The following is a 23092-nucleotide window of genomic DNA, read 5'->3' on the forward strand; positions in this document are numbered from 1 at the left end:
AGAGAAACACATGAAGTGTCTCCATGTCTCCATCAGTCCTGTCTTTTCTCTGAGTATTAGTCCTCCTGCTGAAGACGTGATGGACAGATGGAAGGAAAAGATGTGAGGATAGAGGAGTTCAGCAGCAGTGAAACATGATATGAAGTTATTACACAGAAATTGGATAATATATTGACTTTATGTTAGAAAGATGCTAAAGGCCAATGAAAAATGCAATTCATCACATAATGATAATATAGCGTTGCATTGTTTCCTTGACCTCTGGTCAACAGACTTTAAAGGTAAACTACAAAGGCAACTATCAAAGCTACATGGTGTCACTAATGACATCATCAGTGCTTAGACACATCATAAACATACATTACATTTAATATTGGAAACAATTAACAAACCCTAACATGAATATTGCACATACAATATTTGAATCAAAATCCAGGCTAAAAGCTGTTTCACCAAAAACTCTTTGTCCTTCACTTTGGAACAACTCAAAGACTGGAGTCAGAGGATCTGAGAGCACAGACTGGTTTCCACATACTGGAAGCATGTCAGACAAGTCGGCTGCTGTAAGACCATGAAGAGCTTTTACAACAAGGAGGAGAATTTTAAAATCAGTACAGAAGCTGACAGGCAGCCAGTGTAAGGACTTTAAAACAGGTGTAATGTGTTCTCTCCTTCTGGTTCCTGTCAGGACTCTGAATCAACTGTAACTGGTTTATGAGGTATTTGGGTCGACCAGAGAGGAGACAGCATTACAATAGTCCATTTAAGAGCCTGCATTAGTCTCTGTGTCACTCAGACAGAGAAGTGGAGCTAACAGATACAAGTTAAAAACTATTGGTCCTAAAATTGATCCCTGCAGAACACCGTAAGTTATTTCAGAGGTTTTTGATTTGTAATACTAGTTTCAACAAAGAACTGCTGGAAAAATAAGAAGAAAACCAGTTACACTGACCGTTCCAGACAGTCCAACATGTTCCCTCAGTCTATTTAAAAGAAGCTGATGGTCGACTGTATCTAAAGCAGCACTTAAGTCCATCAGTAATAAAACTTAGGGTTTATTGTTATCTAGGTTAAACATGATGTCATTAACTACTTTGACTAGGACTGTCTCTGTACTGTGATGAGGACAGAAACCAGACTTAGACATTTCTAACTTGTTGGTTGTGTTAAGAAAATTGCTACTTGTGTAAAAACTAGTTTTTCTAAACGTTTTCTTCAAAATGGGACATTGGAAATAGGTCTGTAGCTACTGGGTGTGGATGGATCTGAGCTGCTTTTTTAAAAACAGCTTGAACAAGTGCACTAAGAGCTGCAGGGAAACGTTGGTAACAGTAGTTAAAACCTCATCAGACATTTTTAAAAAGGAGGTGGGAATTGGGTGAAGAGCACAGGTGGAAGACTTCAGTTTAGATAAAACCTTCAACCAGAACAAAACTGTCCAGTGTGTCTTCACATTGTCCACATGTCTCTGTAATGGGACTGTGTGCTTGGCTGATGTCAGACCTGATGGTGGCTGTTTTCTTTTGGAAGTCGTCTTCAAAGTCCTCTGTGGTTCATATGGTTTTCGATTGGGTTTAAAATGTTCTCAGTTGTTTAAAAAGCAAAAACACACCAACATAGATATATTTCTGTGACCACAAACACAGAATGATGCACAGGACTCACACAAGCTTGGAAAATGTGGAGTATGTCTGAAAACTCCCATCTATGGCATCATTATTGTAGCCCACTGTGAGCTGTGACCCACCCGTGACTTACAAAGAGCCAATTGTGAGGTTTCCAGCACTTTTAGCTAAAAACACAAAGAATTAAAGACATTTACATTCAGTTTTTGAGTGAATACATTTGTACATTATTTTACATGTACACACATATTAAATGTAGATATTTACAAATGTATGTACAGACACACAGACTGACACACATGGGGACAAATAATGAAGCTGCTATATTAACTTATGTCTTTGAGGTTTTTACTTTGACCATTGATCCTCTCAAAGCTCCACCTGCTGATTCAATAGGAAACATAACCCATAACTTTTATACAATGAACAAACATACACATTCATGTGTTAATGTGAAATACAAAGTGTGATATGTTATTTAAAAATCCCACTGAAAACCTCTAACCAGTGAGAACCAGGATCCTGAGTTGGTTCTGGTGTTTGTCAGTGTTGTTGGTGTTAAACTGTGGTGATGTGGTTTCAAAGCAGCCTGATCAGCTGCAGCGTCCAATCACAAACAGGACCAGGTTGGTTTCTGACTCACCTGAGGACGGACGAGTAATGAGACATGAAATAAGGCTGCTGAGATGGACCCTCTCTGTCTGTGTGTCCTCACAGTTTCCCAGCATATCTCAGCTTTGGACATGTATGAGGGGGACCAGTTTGTCCTGCTGCACTGTCAGTTTCCCACTTTTGACATGAACAATCCCAAAGTGATGTGGAGCCGCTATGATCTCAGTCCTTCAATCGTCCACCAGCGTCAGCAGGAAGGTGATGAACTTAAAAACCAGAACCAGCTTTACAGCGGCCGAACATCGATGATGCCTGATGCTCTGGAAACTGGAGACCTCAGTCTGAATCTGACAGAACTGCAACTGTCTGACAGTGGAACCTACACCTGCTCTGTCAGAAATGGATTTGGACGACAACAGACAGTGACAGACGTACAGCTGCAGATCAAAGGTCAGTGACAGGTCAGAGGTCAGTGCTGTAGATACAGGTCAGAGGTCAGAGGTCATGTTGTTGTTCATATTCTCCACAGAACGATTTCCATCCTGGGCCAAAGTTCTCCTGGTTCTCCTGGTTCTTCTGATTGTTGCTGGGGGTCTTTTAGTACATTTCCGTCACTACTTCATGTCAGGTATGTCTCTACTACTACATTACCCATAATGCTGATGGTTCACATCTTTACTCTTGTTGCTCCTTGACTGTTGAGACAGACTGAGAGTGAGGAACAAATCAGAACCAAACTGAGAATCAGTCACAATAAGTAGTTCCTGAGTGTCTTCATGGGACAGTGAGGTCCTGTTACCATCAGAGCTGCTGCTGCTGTCTGTCCACATGATGCTGTGCTTTGTTGTCCTCTCAGGCTACCAGGTGGAGGTAGATTCAGGGGTGGAGTCTGTCCAGCTGCCCTGCAAAACCATAGTTTGTCTGCCTGTAGACGCCAAAGTGCAGTGGAAGAACAGTAAAGACTGGATGATACATGTGTATGAGAACGGCTCTGACCAGCCTGAAGAACAGGACGAGTTTTACAAAGGACGAACAGAGATGAACAGAAACCTGCTGAAAACTGGAGACCTCAGTCTGACCCTGAAATACCCCACAGATGAAGAAAGAGGAGCCTGCAGCTGCACCGTCTACAGCAGGGAGGGAAACATCCTGATGAAGAAAGTAGTGATGCTCCAGGTCAAAGGTCAGTTTAAATGTTTACGATAAGCTGTTTTCAGTCTTGCACTGTGTCTGAGGGTCCTTAAAAAGTCTTCAAATGTCTTAAATTCTGGTTGGACAGATCTTAATTATTTCAGTCACATCACCTCAAGAAATCCAGTTCACACATGCAGATCAGGAAGCACAAAATATGAGACCTGAGACCTCCAGCAGATTGTAGGAGCACTCGTTTTTGTACCAGTTCATCCTGCCTCAGAACCACGTTTTCTGTTAACACGAGCTACTAATTCACTGCCCACTTGTGCTACGAGGACTTTAAAACAAACATAGACTTCATGGTCAAACTAACAGGCTGGAAACGCTGCAGGGTCTGGTGTCATGGAGCACAGAGCCAATCAGAGTGAACTGGAAAGATCCAAAACTGAGACCAAATAGTTTGTTGTGAGTCTAAAGTGAGCTAACATGATGTCATTTGAACAGTTCAGCTCATCTTGTTGTTAGTAACTTCACAGCTAGTTATCGTCACTATATCAACTAGTTAAACTAGAGCTACAGTAACTAACACTGTGCATCTTTGACTTTTGTTACTAGTTTCATCTTTCAGAGAAAGAAAAGACAAAGTCAGGATGCTACAGAAACATGGAGAAAGTAAAGACAGTCAACAGAAAATGTTCAGCTCCAACTTAGTGATGGTTTTTAAAGTTGGAATCAAACGAGTTTAATGTCAAAGATTGAAAGCTGCTGTATAATAACTGACAGATAGAATGAAACAGGAACAAACACTAACAACTGTTCATTTCATCAGTTTGTCATCACAACAGTAAAATGATCAGGTAGTTTTAGTTGTGAGCAGCTGAGAAACAACAAGAGTTATTAGGTGTCAGCTGTAGTAGCAGCAGCTCTGGTCAAATGAATCACTTATGGAACCTTTGATCAACTTGGTTAAATGTAACTGGTCTTATTTGTCTGTCTCTGAATTGACTCAAGAAACCAAAGACTGATGAGGTGTGTGAGTCCTGCCGTCACACTGGGCCGTGAGGCCTCTAGATTAGTGGGACTCATCAGATTGTAGCTGCTACTACAGAGAAAGCAAGATTTGAATATCATCTGCATAACAGTGGAAGAAGAAGCTGTGTTTTTCCAGAATAGAGCCCAATGGGAGAAGGTATAGTGAGAATAGCATTAGAATAGAAAATTAATTTAAAAACATCTGTATCAAAGCGAAGATTTCTCCCAAATCTCAGCTGATTTCAGTCTCACACAGCATTTTCTGATCAGACTCCTGTTGTCACACTGTGTATTAGTTTGACCAAGCTTTGGCAGGAACATGATCAGGAAGTTCTCAGTGAATTCAGAAGGCAGCTGCTCTCATATGATTCCTGATCCATGTCCAAAAGAGGACATGTTGTCAGCTGACAGACAGTGTGGTCCTGCTGCAGCAGCAGCGTTTAAAGCCTCTATGGTCTCTGATATTTCAGAGGAATTTAGTTTGAAAGATTTCAGTCGTCTGAGATCCTACAAAGATCAGGCTGGTTTAGAAATGATTAGAGTGATCAGATTGATCCAGATTCTCCTAGAAATGTCTGAAAGCTTTGTTTCATTTCATATCTATCAATCTTCTCCCAGATCCTCCATCAAATCTGATCCTGTCAACATTTAGTTTGTAACTTTCACTGATAGGAAACAAACATGTGTTTGACTTCATATCATTTACTGAGTGTTAGTGAAGTCAGATGATGGGACAGTGATTCTCTACAGCAGGGAGGGAAACATCCTGATGAAGAAAGATGTGAAGCTCCAGGTCAAAGGTCAATTTAAAGTCTTTATGCTAAGCTAACTGTTGTTAATCTTTATACTAAGAGAAACTGCAGTATTACTGTTAGTATGTTTCTATGAATGTATTTCACTTTATTTCATGACTCTAACAGTGAATTGAAATGAATGAGAGAGAGAGAGGGAGACAGAGAGAGAGACATTCAGAGGGAGAGAGAGAGAGAGAGAGAGCGAGAGGGGGAGAGAGACCTTGACATGTTGCATGTTGTTGTTCCAGTTATTTCTACCTCCTTCCTGCTCAAAACATTCTACAATGTTGTGAACAGGAAGGAGGACGAGTGAGAGACAGAGATGTTAAATTAATACATTTGTCTCTTGCACAGCCAACATAAAACAGTAGTTTATGGGACATTCTGTCCTCGGGTTTTATCATTTGTGGCTTTTTGCACTGAACATTACAGAAGAAGAGAAACTTTAGAAAAAAGTCACATATTAAATCACAATATTGATTTAAAAATTCTTTCTGACTGTCTTCTGTCTCCTCTGCAGAGAGAACTCAGGACAAAGATGAGACAGTGGACATCAGGAACAGAAGCAGCTCCACTGATCCAACTCCTCTGATGGCTTATCAATCAGTTTGATCAGTGTGTTGATCAATGTTTGATTATTGATCTGATCTGACTTTGGATGAGAGACAAAATGGAAGTGAAGGAGCTGATGGATGAAGACAGGAGGACACTTTGTCTTCTTGTTCACTCCTGACTCTAACACACTCACTTGATCAATGATGTCACATGTCGATCTGTCAGTGGTGAGGAAGAAGAGGATGAAGAGGAAGTGACAGTGGACAGCCTCAGTAAGAGGAGGAGACATAAGGTCGACTGAGTATCTGGGAGGACAAGAAGACATAGAAAGAAGAAGTACAGTGATCAAACAGGATGTAAAAAAAGGTGTTTATGAGAATTATGGTTGTATAGTTGTCACATAGTCAGTTATTAAAACATTTGTAAAGTTTAGGTGAGATTTGTTTCCCATAGACGTCCTGACGCTCTTGTCTTTTGTTGTCTTGTCCCCATTTTTACCAAGGTTGTGTCTTAGGATTTTCTATAGTTTTTTGTGTTGATTGTCCTTTTATGTTGAGTCGGCTGTGTGTTTTGTATAGGAGCCATTGTCTCCTATTAATATCAAATAGAGTCAGTCTTTAATTTACAGCAGGACATGTATTAAAGGAGAACTTTAATACATAAAGCTTTTCTCTGTGTGAAGCTGACAGACAGTAGATACTTCATATTTTACAGGACATGTCTTGTGCTTTAGAGGATACAGCTCTGAAGTGACCTTTATAATTCAGTATCTTCCTCTGATGATTTCATTATTTAATCAAATCTGTAACGTTTCAACTCCTTTAACCTTTTACAAACTTCACTGTGTTGTTCATTTTATTTGAAATAGGTCAAATGACCACTGTTGTCCATCAATCTACACTTATTGACCCATAACAACAAAGTGACAACGTGTTTTCAGAAATGATTTTGATTTGAAAGAAATGAATGTTGTTCATCATCAAATCACCTGTAACAGGGGGACTGTTAGTGATCTCAGCTTCCCCCTGATGTGTCTGAGCTTCTGAGCCATGTAGGACTGGATGTCTGAATAATGTTAACTGCCTAAACACCTGCTCTTGCAGAGAAATCTGTCATGTTGCTCTTCACCCCAAAGTCAGTAACCAGCAAACTGGTTTGAGCCGGTTGTACAAACTGTGGTCAGAGAGCAACTACTACAGTTACCGATGAAAGATTTTTCTACTGCAGCTTTTCTTTTCAGATGCTCTGCAGACACTGTTACACTCTGGTTCATTTTCATTTATTTCAGACTCACAAACACATATAACACAGACGTGAACACTGGAGCTGGAAAAAGCTGGAATAATACTGTGATACTGAAATTTTCCCTCTTGGAAGAATTGTAGACAGAACTCAGCGTGATGAACCATCTCAGGTTAAAACATGCCAGCATGGAGAAGACCAGATGGATGTTGGTGTCTTCTGACTTGTATCTCTCAAACCCCTTCTATTTATACTTAAACCCAAGAAAGGAACCACCCTCACAAAACATGAATGAAGAAACAGGTGCAGGCAGTTGACAATCATCACTCTTGTATTTTTTTAGGTTATTTGTTAATTACAGTTGTGAAGCAATAAAACCCTTTCATTGCACCTTCTTGTAGATTCTTGTAGAGGACTCACTATCTACTACACTGCTTTGGGCCTTGTAACAACAAAGTGCCTACTGTGATCTTGAGCAGTCCTCTAAACATGACACAACCTGCGACTTCTTGTCCACATTGTGACTTCTTCAATAAGCCCATCTTGGCTGAGTGTTTGCTAATTATCCAACCTTATGACTAAATTTACTCTATTCCCCCACATTTGCCCCTTTTGACACGAAGTGTCAACATGGTAAATTTAGGAATCTCAAAAATATGCAGTGTTCCCTCTTTAGCAGACTATTTAAACAAAACATAAAAAAATAGGCAAAATTAAATGTAAACAGTATTATAGGAATTATGGTGTTCTGTGATCTAAATCACCATCAGTGTGAGGGTCCCCTGGGGGCCAGTCAGACATGGGATCCAATGTTAGTTCCTTTGTGTGTATTGGGTTGGTTGGTATTTTAACATACAGTGATGTCTGTTCACCACCAATGATTCCCTCTATCCATTTATATATAAGAGCCTGCATCATGTAATAGCACATGTAAAAAACCGTAACATATGAGAATACTTACAATATTCACTACATCATTTACATCTGTATATCTCACAAAGGTCTGTACTAGACTAATAACAGGATCTAAGCATGGACAATGTTTTGTTTCTAGTTTAAATAGTGAATGTCAATTTGACGGTGGACCCTGGATTGTCACAGTTCTGTCCCCGTGTTTAAGTTATCTGGCTTTATTTCCTGTTTTGGCTTTTATTTTATTGATCCTCTTGTGTCTCTTCCACGTTCTGTCCTGGTTTGTTTCACCTGTTCCTCTGACCTTTTATACCCTGCTCTCCCCACTGTTCTCTGCTGGTTTGTGTTATGTGTAAGTGTGTGTTAGTACTCTGTCTGTGTTTGTCACAAGTGTGTATCCTGCCTGATCCCTGTCTGGACTGTCAAGGTTTTGGTCCATGGTTTGGTTCTCCTTTGTTCGGTTTGCATTAGTTTATTAGTTGATTTATTTACTTTCCCCTGTTCCCTGTATTAATTACCCCTGTTAATTTCCCGTTGCCTCTAGTTTAGTTTGTTTAGGTTTTATTCCCTTCTGTCTATTCTTGTTTAGTTAATTTGTCCCTGTTAATTTACCCTCTTACCTGTGTATTAGAATTAGTTAAGGTCTAGTCTGGTGTCTGAATGTACCTGCTGCCTTGTGTTATTCTTGTATGTTTGCACCCCGTTGTTTGAATAGCTGTCGATTACCCTGTATGTGTTTAGTTGTAGTTTTGTTACCTTTTAGTTCAGTAAGTCTTTACCCTCCTGTTTCTTTATAAATAAATACCCTTTTCTTTATACCTCCTCTTGCCGTCTCCTTACTTGGGTCCTTGCTAAAGTACTTATACTAACCGTAACATGGATAACCAGGATGTTAGACTGTGCTCCATACAACCTGGTCTTGTGCCACTTTAGTAAGAATACCAACTATTAGCATAAAGAATTTTTGTGATAAAACTAAACCGATGTCAAATTCCCAAGGTTTCAGTTCAGATTGTTCAAACAATTGTCCTCTGCATCTTTCTTTCGGGCATTGTGATGTCATCTTTTTCAGGAGTCTTTGACCTTACATAGGTGATAAGTCACTATCACTTTCTTTCTCATTTGACTCCTCAGTCTTTCCTGTTGGTAGAAAGTGTATGGCTCTTCCTTCTCTGTTGCTGTTCCTTGATGCAACAGTGGATGTGCATTAGTAGATGCCAACCATTTCTGTCATTCTGATGATGAAAGCTGCAGTCAGGAACATCCAGCAAAGCTCCTTTCAGCTCCCAGCCACCGCTTTATTGGAGCCATCATTTCTACAAAGATCTACACTGGTATCCCTCTCAACAACCTGGACTGCGGGTGGAGTGGTCAGCAACACACATACTGTGTGATTGAAGAGAGTCCCCATCTTGGGATTAACTCTCAAAGTAATGTCTTTGTTACTGAGACAGCAGAAGCCTTTCTGCAGGGAAAACATTCAATCCTCTTTGAAAACCTGTCTATTATCATTAAACAACATCTATAATCAGAACATGGGGTTAATTCGATAAAATCCATCATTAAATATTCAAAAGGGCCTTCAGGTTTTGGTTGTGCTGACATGGACATTTCTGTAGTCTTGCCAACAATATTAGTAGCTCAAATCACATATTTTTACAGAAACTATCAGCAAAAATGGAAAAATCTGCATACCACAATCTATTTACAATGTCCATCATACCCCCTTTTGAGACATGGTCAGAACCATGAGTCAATTTAGAAACTCAATAGGAATTTTGGTGGTACTGGGAGACCTAGTAAAGCCACCCAGACTCCAGAAGAAAGGTTAGTGCACCCTTCTTCCAGGTAGTTTGCTCACCTACATGAACTCCTGCTTGTTACAAGGAGACATCATTTAAGGGAAAAAACATTGTTCTCGACAGACAGACATTTGTAAAATTGGGGAAAGAGCAGCCGACTGCTGTGCAGCTCCTAAAATGAAAACACAGGTTAGAGCAACCGAGTCTGCTACATAAGAGAGTGACAACTGGCATAAGCCACACAAGGTGAGACATTTGAGGGAGTCCACATTGTAGATCTATCTACAAAAAACACAGTCAGGTCATTAAATGAATAGGAATGTGGTTCTCCATCTTCAGCTGTAGGGAGTAAAGTTGAAGTAAAGTTTAAGGACAGTACAATGTAATATAAGACATTGTTAGTAAGACATTTTACCAGTGCAGTAACTTAGATGCTGTTAGATGAATAACATGCACTGTCAGCAGACACATAATAGCAATGGTAGTTGTAGACAAAACACCTTTCAGTAGCAACTGCTACAGCTCGTAAACCTGCAACCATACATGTTGAGAGGTGGTTTGAATAATATCCTATAAGTATTTGATCATTTGCTATGGTCTGATAGTCCTAAGCACAGGGTGCTTGACAGAATCTTACTTAAGTCAGTAAAGTCAGTAAAAGTCAGTCTCTGCTTCTACAGACCAAGTCAGATAGTCACTCAGTCACACATGTTTTTCCCCATGTGTGATGTCATACAGGGGTTGGGAGATTTTCACATAATTATAATCATGGACAGCAATAACTTGCTAAACCTTAAAATACATCAATTATTTTTTCAATTTTCTTTTTCTTTTTCTTTTTTTTTTGCACATCCAGAAGTGATTGGATGTGTGTAGGACCCAATTATGAACCTCCAGAGTTATGATGTGGCCAAGATAGCACACAGATTGTGAGACAAGTTGTAACTTGTCTTTCAAAACCTTGTGGCCATTTTCTGCCAGAAAAAGTAGAGACACTCTGTCGGTTTGGCCATCTGAGTTTGTGAACAAACTAACAAGTCATCAACATATTGAACTACTACATGGGAGCTCCCTATGTGATATTTTCTACCACTGCCACAGAAAATACTGTAGGACTGGAAGAAAAACCCTGCACCAACCATGTCCAACTATACCCAGTGAAAGTGAAAGTAAACCAGAATTGTGAATCAGGATGGACAGGAATCATAAAATATGCATTAGCTAAATCAATAACGGAGAAACAGCAGGCATTTCCTGGAACCTGACACATCAGAGTTTGTTATATTAGGCACTGTTGGACCCGGATGGTGAACTGCTTCATTTACAGCCTGATGGAGACCAGGTCTTGGACTGGTCTCCATCCCCCATTTGGTTTCTTTACAGGCAAGACGGAGATGTTGCATGGGATCATTCCACTACGGCACCTTTATCTATTAATGATTGAATGAATGCTTACATGGTCTAAAATTAAACTTTGTCTGTACAACAACAGGAGTTTTACCCTGAATATCTTCGAATCTAATTTGCTTATAGCCCACAATTTGTCAGGTACGATGTAAAGCATAAACATCTTCTCAGCTGTCAGTGTCATAAGTGTTATGCTTAGTTCTGATTGAGAATATAAGCTATGAATACATCTAACTTGTATGTTGAGTTATTCAAGGTTTTGTAATCTGATGTTAACTGTAGATATCGATTATATGTGGTAACTCACTAAAAATCACTAAAAGATTGTTCCTTTGAATGTGTCAACATGCTGCTTAATACTCTAACCTACCTCCCCTGTCTCCTATGGTTGGGAGGCCTGCAGTCCTGGAGAATGAACAGCAAGTCCCTGAGGAGGTGCCTGTGGCCAAAACTCCTCTGTGCCTCCTCCCTCTTGTTGGTTTGTCCTTGTGAGACAGACTTGAGACTTGTCCATAGCCATCACAGATGTAATAGCAATGGTTGACTTACTCCCCAACCTGGTGGTGTCCATGAAGCCAGTTATGGTGTTGAATGTTTGCAATCCCATGGTGCAGTCTTGGACCAGTTAGCAGGTCAGATGTTGGGCCTTCGTAGCTTGAAAAATCTACAACACACTGCTTCCACCTCCTGCAAAGTTGGGTTATACATAGCAAGTAGTTGTCGCATTGCTGCAACCTACTTCCCACCACCAGTTCTTTGGGGATCAGGTAATTCCTCTATCACCTCCTTCAGTTCATCCGGCTGCCACAGTCTGTAGACGAGCCCTTGTGCTTGAGGATTTTGTGGCAGTAAATTCTCTGCCTTGCTTTCCTAATTTTGAAAGAGTGCCAATCTGTTTTGTTCTTCCCTACTTTCTTTCCCTTTCTTTTTACTTCCTCTTCTCCTTCTTATAACATTACTTTACGGCATTGTAAACAGTCTGTACTTAGTGTAGCATACAAGGGAAACACTTGTTTTATATGGTGCCAAAGTGGAACATCCTTAATCACACTTTCTCCCCATTTATCTGCTATTTCATTAGCAGGGCCTGTAAGAGGATCAGATCATTTTTCTAATTTCCCCATTTTTTGACTCACTTTGGTTTGTGCTTAAACTTTCAATGGGCTTATCAATTACACACAACTTACTCTCTCATACTGATCTTCCCATCTCATCGTAGGGTTGGATCTTATCACACATACACTAACTTCAACTTCAGCCAGGAAGTTTGTATGAAACATTCGTTCCGAGCAACTACCTTATAGTTAGCACAGTGGGTTGTGCACACTAGACACTGAAGGAGTCATCACAAAGCTCATATATATTTTTTCCTGTATTGTCTCAGTCATATGCCCATTGTATTCAAATGGAACCTAAATCAAACTTTATACTTTCATATATCTAAGATAACATATCTAGGTATTTATTTATTTACATGTATCATATGTATTTTTGATTCATTTATTTACTTATTCAGGATGGTACTTCTTAGTAGTATACATGTATCTATTTCCCTGACTTCACCTTTTTACTTTATTTTTCCTTTTTCTTTCAGAATACATGGAATTACACAGACAATTGTTCGTTACCACACAGGCTTTACACGAATCTAAATGTATATTCTAGACCACGCAGTCTTTACACAACCTCAGTGACCTACTACTAAAAAGAAATGGTTCATAACGCTGTACTCACTTTATTTATTTCTTTTTTTTTTTTTGAATGGAGCATTCTCTGTCCACCACCTGTCCCTGACATCAGGCAAGATCCAGACCTCCGTTTGTCAGAGCAGAACTTTCCCAGTAACCTTCAGTCTGGACTCAGGCAATGATCAGCAGAATGTCCATCCCATCCTCGTCGCCAAATTGTGATAGAAATTTTCCTTCTTGGAAGAATTGTAGACAGAACTCAGCGTGATGAACCATCTCAGTTTAATACATGCCAGCATGGAGAAGAACACATGGATGTTGGTGTCTTCTGACTTGTATCTCTCAAAGCTTTCTATTTATACTCAAACCCAAGAAAGGAACCACCCTCACAAAACATGACTGATGAAACCAGGTGCAGGCAGCTCACATCACTCTTGTCCCTTTCTAGGTTATCTGAAGATTGTTGAGCTTCTCAGTTGAGAAGCAATAAAACCCTTTTATTGCACCTTGTTGTAGATCTTGTGACCCCAGGACTCAGTATCTACTACACTGCTTTGGGCCTTGTAACAACAAAGTGCCTACGGTGATCTTAAGCAGTCCTCTAAACATGACACAACCTGTGACCTCTTGTCTTCTTTGTGACTTCTTCAATAAACCCATCTTGGTTGAGTGTTTGCTAATTATCTAACCATATGACTAAATTTACTTTATTCCCCCACAAGTCTAAATAGCGAATTGAAGAACAGTTTGACAGCAACAGCTACTACAGCATGTAGAATGGCATCAACACACTGACTGATAAAACCAACCATCTGCCATCCACTGACCACACCACACTGCCTGATGTCCTAAGATAAAGTACTTGGCTGGGTACTGTAGCAGGGGCAGCCAGCTCACAGAGGTGTTTACAAAAATGTTCAACCTTTCATTCCAACAAGCTGCTGGTCCAAAATGTGTAAAATCGTCCACCATCATTCCTCTGCCTAATAAAATCACGTGTGAAGTGTGTGAACGACTTTCGCCCAGTGGCTCTAACAGCCATAATCATAAAATACTTTGAGAAACTAGTGCTGTCACAAAAACATCCTCCCACCTGATATCACAATTAGTGCAGGTGGACCCAAGTGAGGAGACTGAACTAATAAACACGTTTATTGGTTAAAAGTCGATCCTAACGGGAGGATACAGAGGAAAACGTAACTGACAATAGAAATATGCTGAGCAACACGGATCCCAGGGAAACAACCTTGAACACAAAACCGAATGAAAACAAGACAAATTATAAGAAACTAAAATTCATTCCACGAAACCTAAATTACTGACCGAGAAACCCAACTAACACTAAAAACTAAGGGGACAAAATGAGCATAAAGCACAACTAACAAAATAAGACACAGATGAGAAAACAAACTACTAAACCAGAATGAACACACGGGAAAAGACTAAGGGAACTAATAAACAGAAACACACCTAACAAAATAAGACATGAACAAGAAGCACAAACTACTAAACCAGAGAGTGGGTGCAAACATCAACGCTGGGACACCATCTTAACTGAAGAACCTAAAACACTAATGTACATGTATAAACACAAAGAACTAGCAGCACTGAACATTAATCTGCAGAGTAACTCGGGAAATAAAATACACAATACAGAAGCAACTAGGTTTAAATGCAAACAATGAACTAAAAGATGTATGCAACAAAAATATGGAGCAGGAATTAACAACTAAACAAAATTGCACTCAGACCTAAAGGACTAAGAACAAAGCCTATCAAAAAATGCACACACAGAAAAATAACTAGGAGACAGGATGAAAAAACAGACCACACCTCAGATCAAAAGTTGCTAGAAAACAGAGTCCAATATACAGGATTGCTACAATCAGCTAAACCAAGAGTTCAGCACATTGGCTGGAAGTGAGATGATGAGGATCTGGCAGGGAACTGTGGGGAAGGCTGGACGTAAATACTGAGGGGAAGAGGTGCAAACAATAAAGAGGGATAATGAAGGGTAAAGCTAAAAACAGGACTAGGAACAGGAAGTGGGAAATAGGGCTACAAAATAAAAGTCCAAAGGGAGGAAGTGTAATGAGACTGATGCTCAGTCAACCTGAACTAGCTCCTACTTAAGATGCTATAGGTTTAGAGTGTTGGGAGACTCCTGCAAGTGCAATGAGCTCCTCTCCTCTTTTTCACTATACATTTATTTGTCACCACTACATGCTGTTAATATTGTGTCCTACCAACCTGTATAATGTTGTTGTTGCTTTTTGTTGCTCTTTTCTTTTCTCTCTTCACTTTCCACTCACCCCAACCGGTCAAGGCAGATGGTCGTCCACCCTGAGCCTGGTTCTGGAGGTTTCTTCCATTAAAGGGAGTTTTTCCTCTCCACTGTTGCCTATGGCTTGTTCAAGGGGGAATTGTTGGGTTGCTTCTAAATACTTGTGTAGTCTGGACTTTATTATGTAAAGTGCCCTGAGATGACTTTGTTGTAAATTGCTCTGGAGGGACAGTCGGGGTCCTCTTAGGGAGGTCTGGGACTGCTTTGCACACCTTCAGTGCTGTACATAGTTTAACTTTACTGAGCAGTTACCTGCTTTGCCTGCTGGCACAGAGCACCTCTGGCAGCATGGAGAGCATCTTCACAAACTGTGCCACTGTCTGGTTCACCAGCTGCTCAGATGCAGAAACATCTGCACCAGGTGGTGGTGGCAACACAGCATGTTGTAGGGATGAAGCTCCAAAGACTGAGGAGCAGCTTCTCTGCATCACACCTCTTCCTGTCCTACCACAGAGCAGAAAACAGAATCTGTGCAACACACAAGCTCACATGAAGAAGACTTTGTTGTTTTATTGTTCTGCATTGATAGAAGTCACATGAAAAATCACTTTAAGAATAATTTTGCTGCTACTGCTTAAAACCATCAGTGAGTTCATCCTCATCCTTCATGCAAACTGGCAGCAGTGGATGAAATCAAACCTATGACACATAAGATCTATGTTTAGATATCAGAGTGTGACCTCAGTCTGACCTAAAAACTGATGGAGGCAGCTGGTTCCAGCAGGGGGCGCAAACTAAATAATCTACATCAGTTGTCACAATAGTTTGTAAAGAGAGAAAAGAAACACAAGAATCCATTTTCCTTATTGATCTGTCACATACTGAGACTGTCATAGCTAAAACATCTGTGCAGATGTTGTTAGTAGGATCTTCACATCCCACTTTTAAAACATTTCTGTTGAGTCCAGTCCAGATTTGTTCCACATTTGCCTCATAAGTTTCTGCAGACATCTGAAATCCTCACATCTTGTTCATTTTAATTCATTTATAAATTCAAGGATTCAAAACCTGATTTCTGTCAAAAATTACATTCATTTCATTTCTTTTATTCATTAACTGATCATGTAGTTTAGTAGCAATAAAAAAATCAAATGTTGGAAGCTACAAACCAGAGAAAACAGAGTAAAGTCAGTGTGTTCAAGGCACCAAATGACCCACAGCAGCTCTGAGTCTGTTCAACTGCACAAAAACTACTTTATCTGGATGTTTTTTAATAAATGATGGAACATTCTAAACACAATGTGCAACAGTGAATGACATTATCCTTCAGACCTGGATCCATGATAACAAATATGATCTAGTGTAGATCTGGATCTGTGGAGGACCAACAACAACACACAGCTCACCAACCATCTCAAGGAGGAGTCAGACTCAAGAAGAAGAAGAGTGTCCTCCTGTCTTCATCAGTGAGAGTCAGAGTGACCAAGAAGACAAAGTGTCTTCATCCATCAGCTCCTTCACTTCCATTTTGTCTCTGATCCAAAGTCAGATCAGATCAATAATCAAATATTGATCAACAGACTGGTCAAACGGATTGATCAGCCATCAGAGGAGTTGGATCAGTGGAGCTGCTTCTGTTCCTAATGTCCACTGTCTCATCTTTGTCCTGAGTTCTCTCTGCAGAGGAGACAGAAGACAGTCAGAGAGAGATAGACAACAAGAACAACAACAAAAAAGAAACAAATATAAGGAAACTCACTTTTGACCTTGAGCAGCACTGTTTTCATTCTCCAGATGTTCCTACCAGAGATTCTGCAGACATATGTTCCTGTGTCTCTGACTGTGGGGTGTTTCAGGGTCAGACTGAAGTCTCCAGTTTTCAGCAGGTCTTTTTTAATCTCTGTTCGGCCTCTGTAAAAGCCGTCCTGTTCTTCAGGCTGGTCAGAGCAGTTCTCATATTTGTGGACCTTCCTGTTGATACTGTCCCTCCACCACACTGTAGCGTCCTCAAGCAGGTCACCAATGGTCCTGAAGGGCAGCTGGACAGACTCCACTCCCTCCTCCACCTCCACCTTACAGTCTGAGAGGACAACAAAGCACAACATCACTGGATGAACAGATGAGGATCAGAGTCAGTACAGGAAGTGAAAGAAGAGAAATTCCCTCATGTGATGGTGAAAGAACTTGTAAAGTTGTCTGGGGATTTCTTCTCTTTCACTTCTTCTCCAAACTTCAACTGGACTTTGATCAACTTTTCTTTTCTGTTTTTCTTCTGCAGCAACAAGAACTGTGTGGATCAACAACAGCAGCTAGAAGCTGTTACCATAGCAACTCCATCCTCCATCTCCAAACATCAAATGTTAATAAATTCTTCTGAAATGCTTTGACTGGTAGATTTTCACTCAGGTCCCTTCAGAGCTGCAGTAACTATGAGCTCACTGAGGTCAGTAACTGTTTCTCTCTCAGGCTGACGTTTGCTTTTTTAAACCAAAGTGTTTGGAAATGGTTCTAAAGCCCCCTGTGGACACATCTATTAGGCTCATGTTAGAGAACAGTCTCAGCAGAACAATCAACAAATCTGAGGAAATGATCTTTAGTGAATTCTCTTTAGCTCTCTGCTCGTATCATCCACCAAAAAGATTTATTTCAGCCAATCAGTGATAAGTGACTGTGTTTGTGGGAACCAGAGCCTGCATGTCCCTGATTCATGTCCACTGTGGGTCTGTGGGACCATCTTCAAAGGCAGCTCTGGACCTGAGCATCAAACAGCCACAAAGGACATAAGGAGTCTGACTAGAACCAAAATGACAAGAGAACAAGGACAAAGAGTCTTTGTCCACATACAGTGTGGGTCTGACTCCTATATGAAGAAAGACTCAAGGACATTGTCCATTGTCTCATAATCCATCCATGGTCAGTTATCTGATCATTGATCATCATTTGGTGACTGGACTTAGTTTGTTGTGGACTGTGATATGAAATGTGTTTCTGATCCAGGAAAGAACAGAAATAGATGTTGATGTGCAGCTGTTTTTATTTCCTGTATTGTTGCAGTTCAAGCTCCAGTGTGGAACTGGTTTGAATAGATTTGTTAGATTTGTTACATTTACATTTACATTTCATCATTTAGCAGACGCTTTTATCCAAAGCGACTTACAAGTGAGGTACAAGGCAGCAAAAATCTAAGTCAAGGAGAAAACATCAAAGCAAAGTCCTATCAGAAAAGTGTTCACAGTTCACGAGATACAAGTGCAAGAGAGCAGAAAGGGTTTTTTTTTTTTTTTTTTTTTTTTTTTTAGAGATTTAAGTGCATAGGAAGATGCGGAAGAGTTCAGTTTTCAGCAGTTTTTTGAATATTGGGAGAGAGTCAGCTGAGTGTGCAGAGTTTGGTAGCTCGTTCCACCATCGTGGGATCATTGCACTGAACAGTTTTGCTTGGTGTCTTCTATGCGGTGCAGGGACCACCAGACGTTGTTCGTTGGCAGACCGCAGCGGGCGAGAAGGATTGTAAACTTGAATGAGTGAGTTGAGGTCAGCGGGAGCTGTCGAGTTAACCACCCTGTAAGCAAGAGACAGAGCTTTGAACCGGATGCGAGCAGCTACAGGAAGCCAGTGTAGAGATCTAAAAAGTGGTGTGACATGGGTCTTTTTTGGCTGATTAAAAATTAGGCGAGCTGCCGTATTTTGGATCATCTGCAAGGGTTTGATTGTGGATATCGGTAACTCCATCAACAAAGCGTTGCAGTAATCAAGACGAGATGTGACCAGCGCCTGTACAATGAGTTGGGTTGTATATTCCGTGATGTAGGGTCTGATCTTCCTGATGTTGTAGAAGGCAAATCTGCTGCTCTAGAGACTGAGGAGATGTTGGTCGTTGTCAGTTGGTCGTCGATGATGACCCCCAGATTTTTGGCCGAATTAGTGGGGACAATCACTGAAGATCCAATGTTGATGCTGATGTTGTGTTGCATCAAAGGTCTGGCTGGGAAGACAAGGACTTCGGTCTTGGAGACGTTGAGTTGAAGGTGTCTCTCACTCATCCAGGCTGAGATGTCTGAGAGACAGGCAGAAATGCGCGATGAGACAGTGGAGTCGTCCGGTGGAAAGGACAGGAAGAGCTGTGTGTCATCAGCGTAGCAGTGATAGGAAAGACCATGTGAGTGAATGATGGCACCTAGGGATGAACTATAGATAGAAAAGAGCAGAGGACCAAGAACTGAGCCCTGCTGCACACCGGTAGAGAGGCTATGAGAGTGAGAAAGATGCCCCCTCCAGGATACCTTGAAGGTTTGTCCCGATAGGTAAGACTGAAGCCAGTTTAGAACTGATCCAGAGATGCCCAAGTCAGAGAGTGTGGACAAGAGTATCTGATGGTTCACAGTGTCAAAGGCTGATGACAGATCAAGTAGAATTAAGACAGATGATTGACCTGTGGCTTTTCCAGCTCGAAGATATTCCACAACAGTCAGGAGTGTTGTTTCTGTGGAGTGACCCCTCTTGAAGCCAGACTGGTTGACATCGAGGAGGTTGTTCTTGGAAAGGAAGTCTGAGAGTTGTTTGAAGACTGCTCGTTCCATAGTCTTGGCCAGAAAAGGAAGGAGGGAGACAGGTCTGTAGTTCTCCACTGCAGAGGGATCAAGAGAAGGCTTCTTGAGCAGTGGGGTAATCAAGGCCTGTTTGAAAGAGTTTGGAAAAGTCCCTGTTTTGAGAGATGTGTTGATGACTTGTGTAATAGCTGGCATTAGTGCGGACAGGTGTTGTGGAATCTGTGGACAGGTGTTGTGGACGCTTTCTGGGACACAGACTCATTGACCAGTCTGACAGCAGAGCAGACACATTCACACTGAGCAGAGACAAGTGTCTTGATTTGAGATTAGAGAAGATTAAATAAAGTGAAATACATTCATAGAAACATACTAACAGTAATACTGCAGTTTCTCTTAGTATAAAGATTAACAACAGTTAGCTTAGCATAAAGACTTTAAACTGACCTTTGACCTGGAGCTTCACATCTTTCTTCATCAGGATGTTTCCCTCCCTGCTGTAGACGGTGCAGGTGAAGGTCATTTTGTCCAAGTCTGTGGGGTATTTCAGGGTCAGACTGAGGTCTCCAGTTTTTAGCAGGTTTCTTTTCATCTCTGTTCGTCCTCTGTAAGAACTGTGCTGTTCTTCAGGCTGGTCAGAGCCGTTCTGATACACATGGACCTTCCTGCAGTTACTGTCCCTCCACTCCACTGTGACGTCTTCAGGCAGGTGAACTGTGGTTTTACAGGGCAGCTGGACAGACTCCACCCCTGAATCCACCTCCACCTGTTGGACTGAGAGGACAACAAAGCTCAACATCATGTGGACAGACAGCAGCAGCAGCTCTGACACATTTTCTTTGAGTGGATGAAGTGAAAACATGTTTGATTGGTTCCAGTCTGAAATGTCTCCATGTCTCCATGTAACAGAGATAGTGTTGTCTTTGTCTTCAGTCCCTCAGTTTGGTTGTTAAAACTTTATTTCCTGTCTCTGACAGAGAATCACTGTCCCATCATCTGACTTCACTAACACTCAGTAAATGATATGAAGTCAAACACATGTTTGTTTCCTATCAGTGAAAGTTACAAACTAAATGTTGACAGAATCAGATTTGATGGAGGATCTGGGAGCAGATTGATAGATATGAAATGAAACAAAGCTTTCAGACATTTCTAGGAGAATCTGGATCAATCTGATCACTCTAATCATTTCTAAATCAGCCTGATCTTTGTAGGATCTCAGACGACTGAAATCTTTCAAACTAAATCCCTCTGAAATATCAGAGACCATAGAGGCTTTAAATGCTGCTGCTGCAGCAGGACCACACTGTCTGTCAGCTGACAACACGTCCTCTTTTGGACATGGATCAGGAATCATATGAGAGCATCTGCCTTCTGAATTCACTGAGAACTTCCTGATCATGTTCCTGCCAAAGCCTGGTCAAACTAATACACAGTGTGACAACAGGAGTCTGATCAGAAAATGCTGTGTGAGACTGAAATCAGCTGAGATTTGGGAGAAAACTTTGCTTTGATACAGATGTTTTTAAATCTCCCACAGGATCGATTTGAAGATTTTAACTTTGGTTTTTAAGGCACTGAAAGGTCTCGCTCCACCTTATTAATCCGACCTCCTAAAGCCACATACACAATCTAGATCCTTGTGCTCACAGGAAAAGATCCTACTGGCAGGTTCTTCACACCAGATAAAGAGATGGGGGGACTGTGCTTCCTGTGTAGTAGCAGCTACTCTCTGGAACAATCTTCCATTATAACTGTGTCTGACTCCAGATTTAATGTCTTTTAAATCAGAACTCAAAACACAGCAGTAAGACGCCATATTTATTCATTTATTCATCAATTTATGTCTGTTTATTGATTGTCTTTGGTTCTTTATACATTTCAGAGACAGACAAATAAGACCAGTTACATTTAACCAAGTTGATCAAAGGTTCCATAAGTGATTCATTTGACCAGAGCTGCTGCTACTACAGCTGACACCTAATAACTCTTGTTGTTTCTCAGCTGCTCACAACTAAAACTACCTGATCATTTTACTGTTGTGATGACAAACTGATGAAATGAACAGCTGTTAGTGTTTGTTCCTGTTTCATTCTGTCTGTCAGTTATTATACAGCAGCTTTCAATCTTTGACATTAAACTCGTTTGATTCCAACTTTAAAAACCATCACTTAGTTGGACCTGAACATTTTCTGTTGACTGTCTTTACTTTCTCCATGTTTCTGTAGCATCCTGACTTTGTCTTTTCTTTCTCTGAAAGATGAAACTAGTAACAAAAGTCAAAGGTGCACAGTGTTAGTTACTGTAGCTCTAGTTTAACTAGTTGATATGGTGACGATAACTAGCTGTGAAGTTACTAACAACAAGATGAGCTGAACTGTTCAAATCACATCATGTTAGCTCACTTTAGACTCACTTAAAGACTCACAACAAACTATTTGGTCTCAGTTTTGGATCTTTCCAGTTCACTCTGATTGGCTCTGTGCTCCATGACACCAGACCCTGCAGTGTTTCCAGCCTGTTAGTTTGACCATGAAGTCTACGTTTGTTTTAAAGTCCTCGTAGCACAAGTGGGCAGTGAATTAGTAGCTCGTGTTAACAGAAAACGTGGTCCTGAGGCAGGATGAACTGGTACAAAAACGAGTGCTCCTACAATCTGCTGGAGGTCTCAGGTCTCATAGTTTGTGTTTCCTCTACTGGATGTGTGAACTGGATTTCTTGAGGTGATGTGACTAAAATAATTAAGATCTGTCCAACCAGAATTTAAGACATTTGAAGACTTTTTAAGGACCTGCAGACACAGTGCAAGACTGAAAACAGCTTATCATAAACATTTAAACTGACCTTTGACCTGGAGCATCACTACTTTCTTCATCAGGATGTTTCCCTCCCTGCTGTAGATGGTGCAGCTGCAGGCTCCTCTTTCTTCATCTGTGGGGTATTTCAGGGTCAGACTGAGGTCTCCAGTTTTCAGCAGGTTTCTCTTCATCTCTGTTCGACCTTTGTAACAATAGAACTGTTCTTCAGGCTGGTCAGAGCCGTTCTGATACACATGTATCATCTTGTCTTTATTGTTCTTCCACTGCACTCTGGCGTATACAGGCAGACAAACTGTGGTTTTACAGGGCAGCTGGACAGACTCCACCCCTGAATCCACCTCCACCTGGTAGCCTGAGAGGACAACAATGCACAGCATCATGTGGACAGACAGCAGCAGCAGCTCTGATGGTAACAGGACCTCACTGTCCCATGAAGACACTCAGGAACTACTTATTGTGACTGATTCTCAGTTTGGTTCTGATTTGTTCCTCACTCTCAGTCTGTCTCAACAGTCAAGGAGCAACAAGAGTAAAGATGTGAACCATCAGCATTATGGGTAATGTAGTAGTATAGACATACCTGACATGAAATAGTGACGGAAATGTACTAAAAGACCCACAGCAACAATCAGAAGAAGAACC

The 23092-nt window shown here is 40.9% G+C and overlaps 3 protein-coding genes across 3 annotated transcripts in view; 1 reads left to right on the plus strand and 2 right to left on the minus strand.

Annotated features, from left to right (window-relative positions):
• LOC137136989 (muscle M-line assembly protein unc-89-like) overlaps positions 1-23092 on the minus strand; it is a 296309-nt gene that overhangs the window by 263504 nt on the left and 9713 nt on the right. The gene's annotated exons all lie outside the window — the stretch shown is intronic.
• On the plus strand, positions 1608-3598 carry LOC137137037 (myelin-oligodendrocyte glycoprotein-like). Its single transcript, XM_067522902.1, has 3 exons — positions 1608-2687; positions 2767-2865; positions 3094-3598. The coding sequence occupies exons 1-3, from the start codon at positions 2312-2314 to the stop codon at positions 3441-3443; spliced, it is 825 nt and encodes a 274-aa protein (XP_067379003.1). The 5' UTR covers positions 1608-2311; the 3' UTR covers positions 3444-3598.
• Positions 15625-22971, minus strand: LOC137137007 (butyrophilin-like protein 2). Its single transcript, XM_067522861.1, has 4 exons — positions 22476-22971; positions 20079-20405; positions 16847-17167; positions 15625-16764 (listed from the first exon to the last, which is right to left on the minus strand). The coding sequence occupies exons 1-4, from the start codon at positions 22828-22830 to the stop codon at positions 16673-16675; spliced, it is 1095 nt and encodes a 364-aa protein (XP_067378962.1). The 5' UTR covers positions 22831-22971; the 3' UTR covers positions 15625-16672.

The sequence above is a fragment of the Channa argus genome, chromosome 12, assembly GCF_033026475.1.
Source record: "Channa argus isolate prfri chromosome 12, Channa argus male v1.0, whole genome shotgun sequence".
In the NCBI taxonomy this organism is placed as follows: Eukaryota; Metazoa; Chordata; class Actinopteri; order Anabantiformes; family Channidae; genus Channa; species Channa argus.

Bases quoted from the DNA above. Each gene is read 5' to 3' on its own strand.
- LOC137137007 (XM_067522861.1), bottom strand. From the start codon at position 22,830: ATGATGCTGTGCATTGTTGTCCTCTCAGGCTACCAGGTGGAGGTGGAT. The intron at 20,406-22,475 runs GTCAGTTTAAAT...TTGTCCTCTCAG, and splicing joins AGTGATGCTCCAGGTCAAAG to TCCAACAGGTGGAGGTGGAT. The intron at 16,765-16,846 runs GTGAGTTTCCTT...TCTCCTCTGCAG, and splicing joins AGTGCTGCTCAAGGTCAAAA to AGAGAACTCAGGACAAAGAT.
- LOC137137037 (XM_067522902.1), top strand. From the start codon at position 2,312: ATGGACCCTCTCTGTCTGTGTGTCCTCACAGTTTCCCAGCATATCTCA. The intron at 2,688-2,766 runs GTCAGTGACAGG...TATTCTCCACAG, and splicing joins CGTACAGCTGCAGATCAAAG to AACGATTTCCATCCTGGGCC. The intron at 2,866-3,093 runs GTATGTCTCTAC...TTGTCCTCTCAG, and splicing joins CCGTCACTACTTCATGTCAG to GCTACCAGGTGGAGGTAGAT.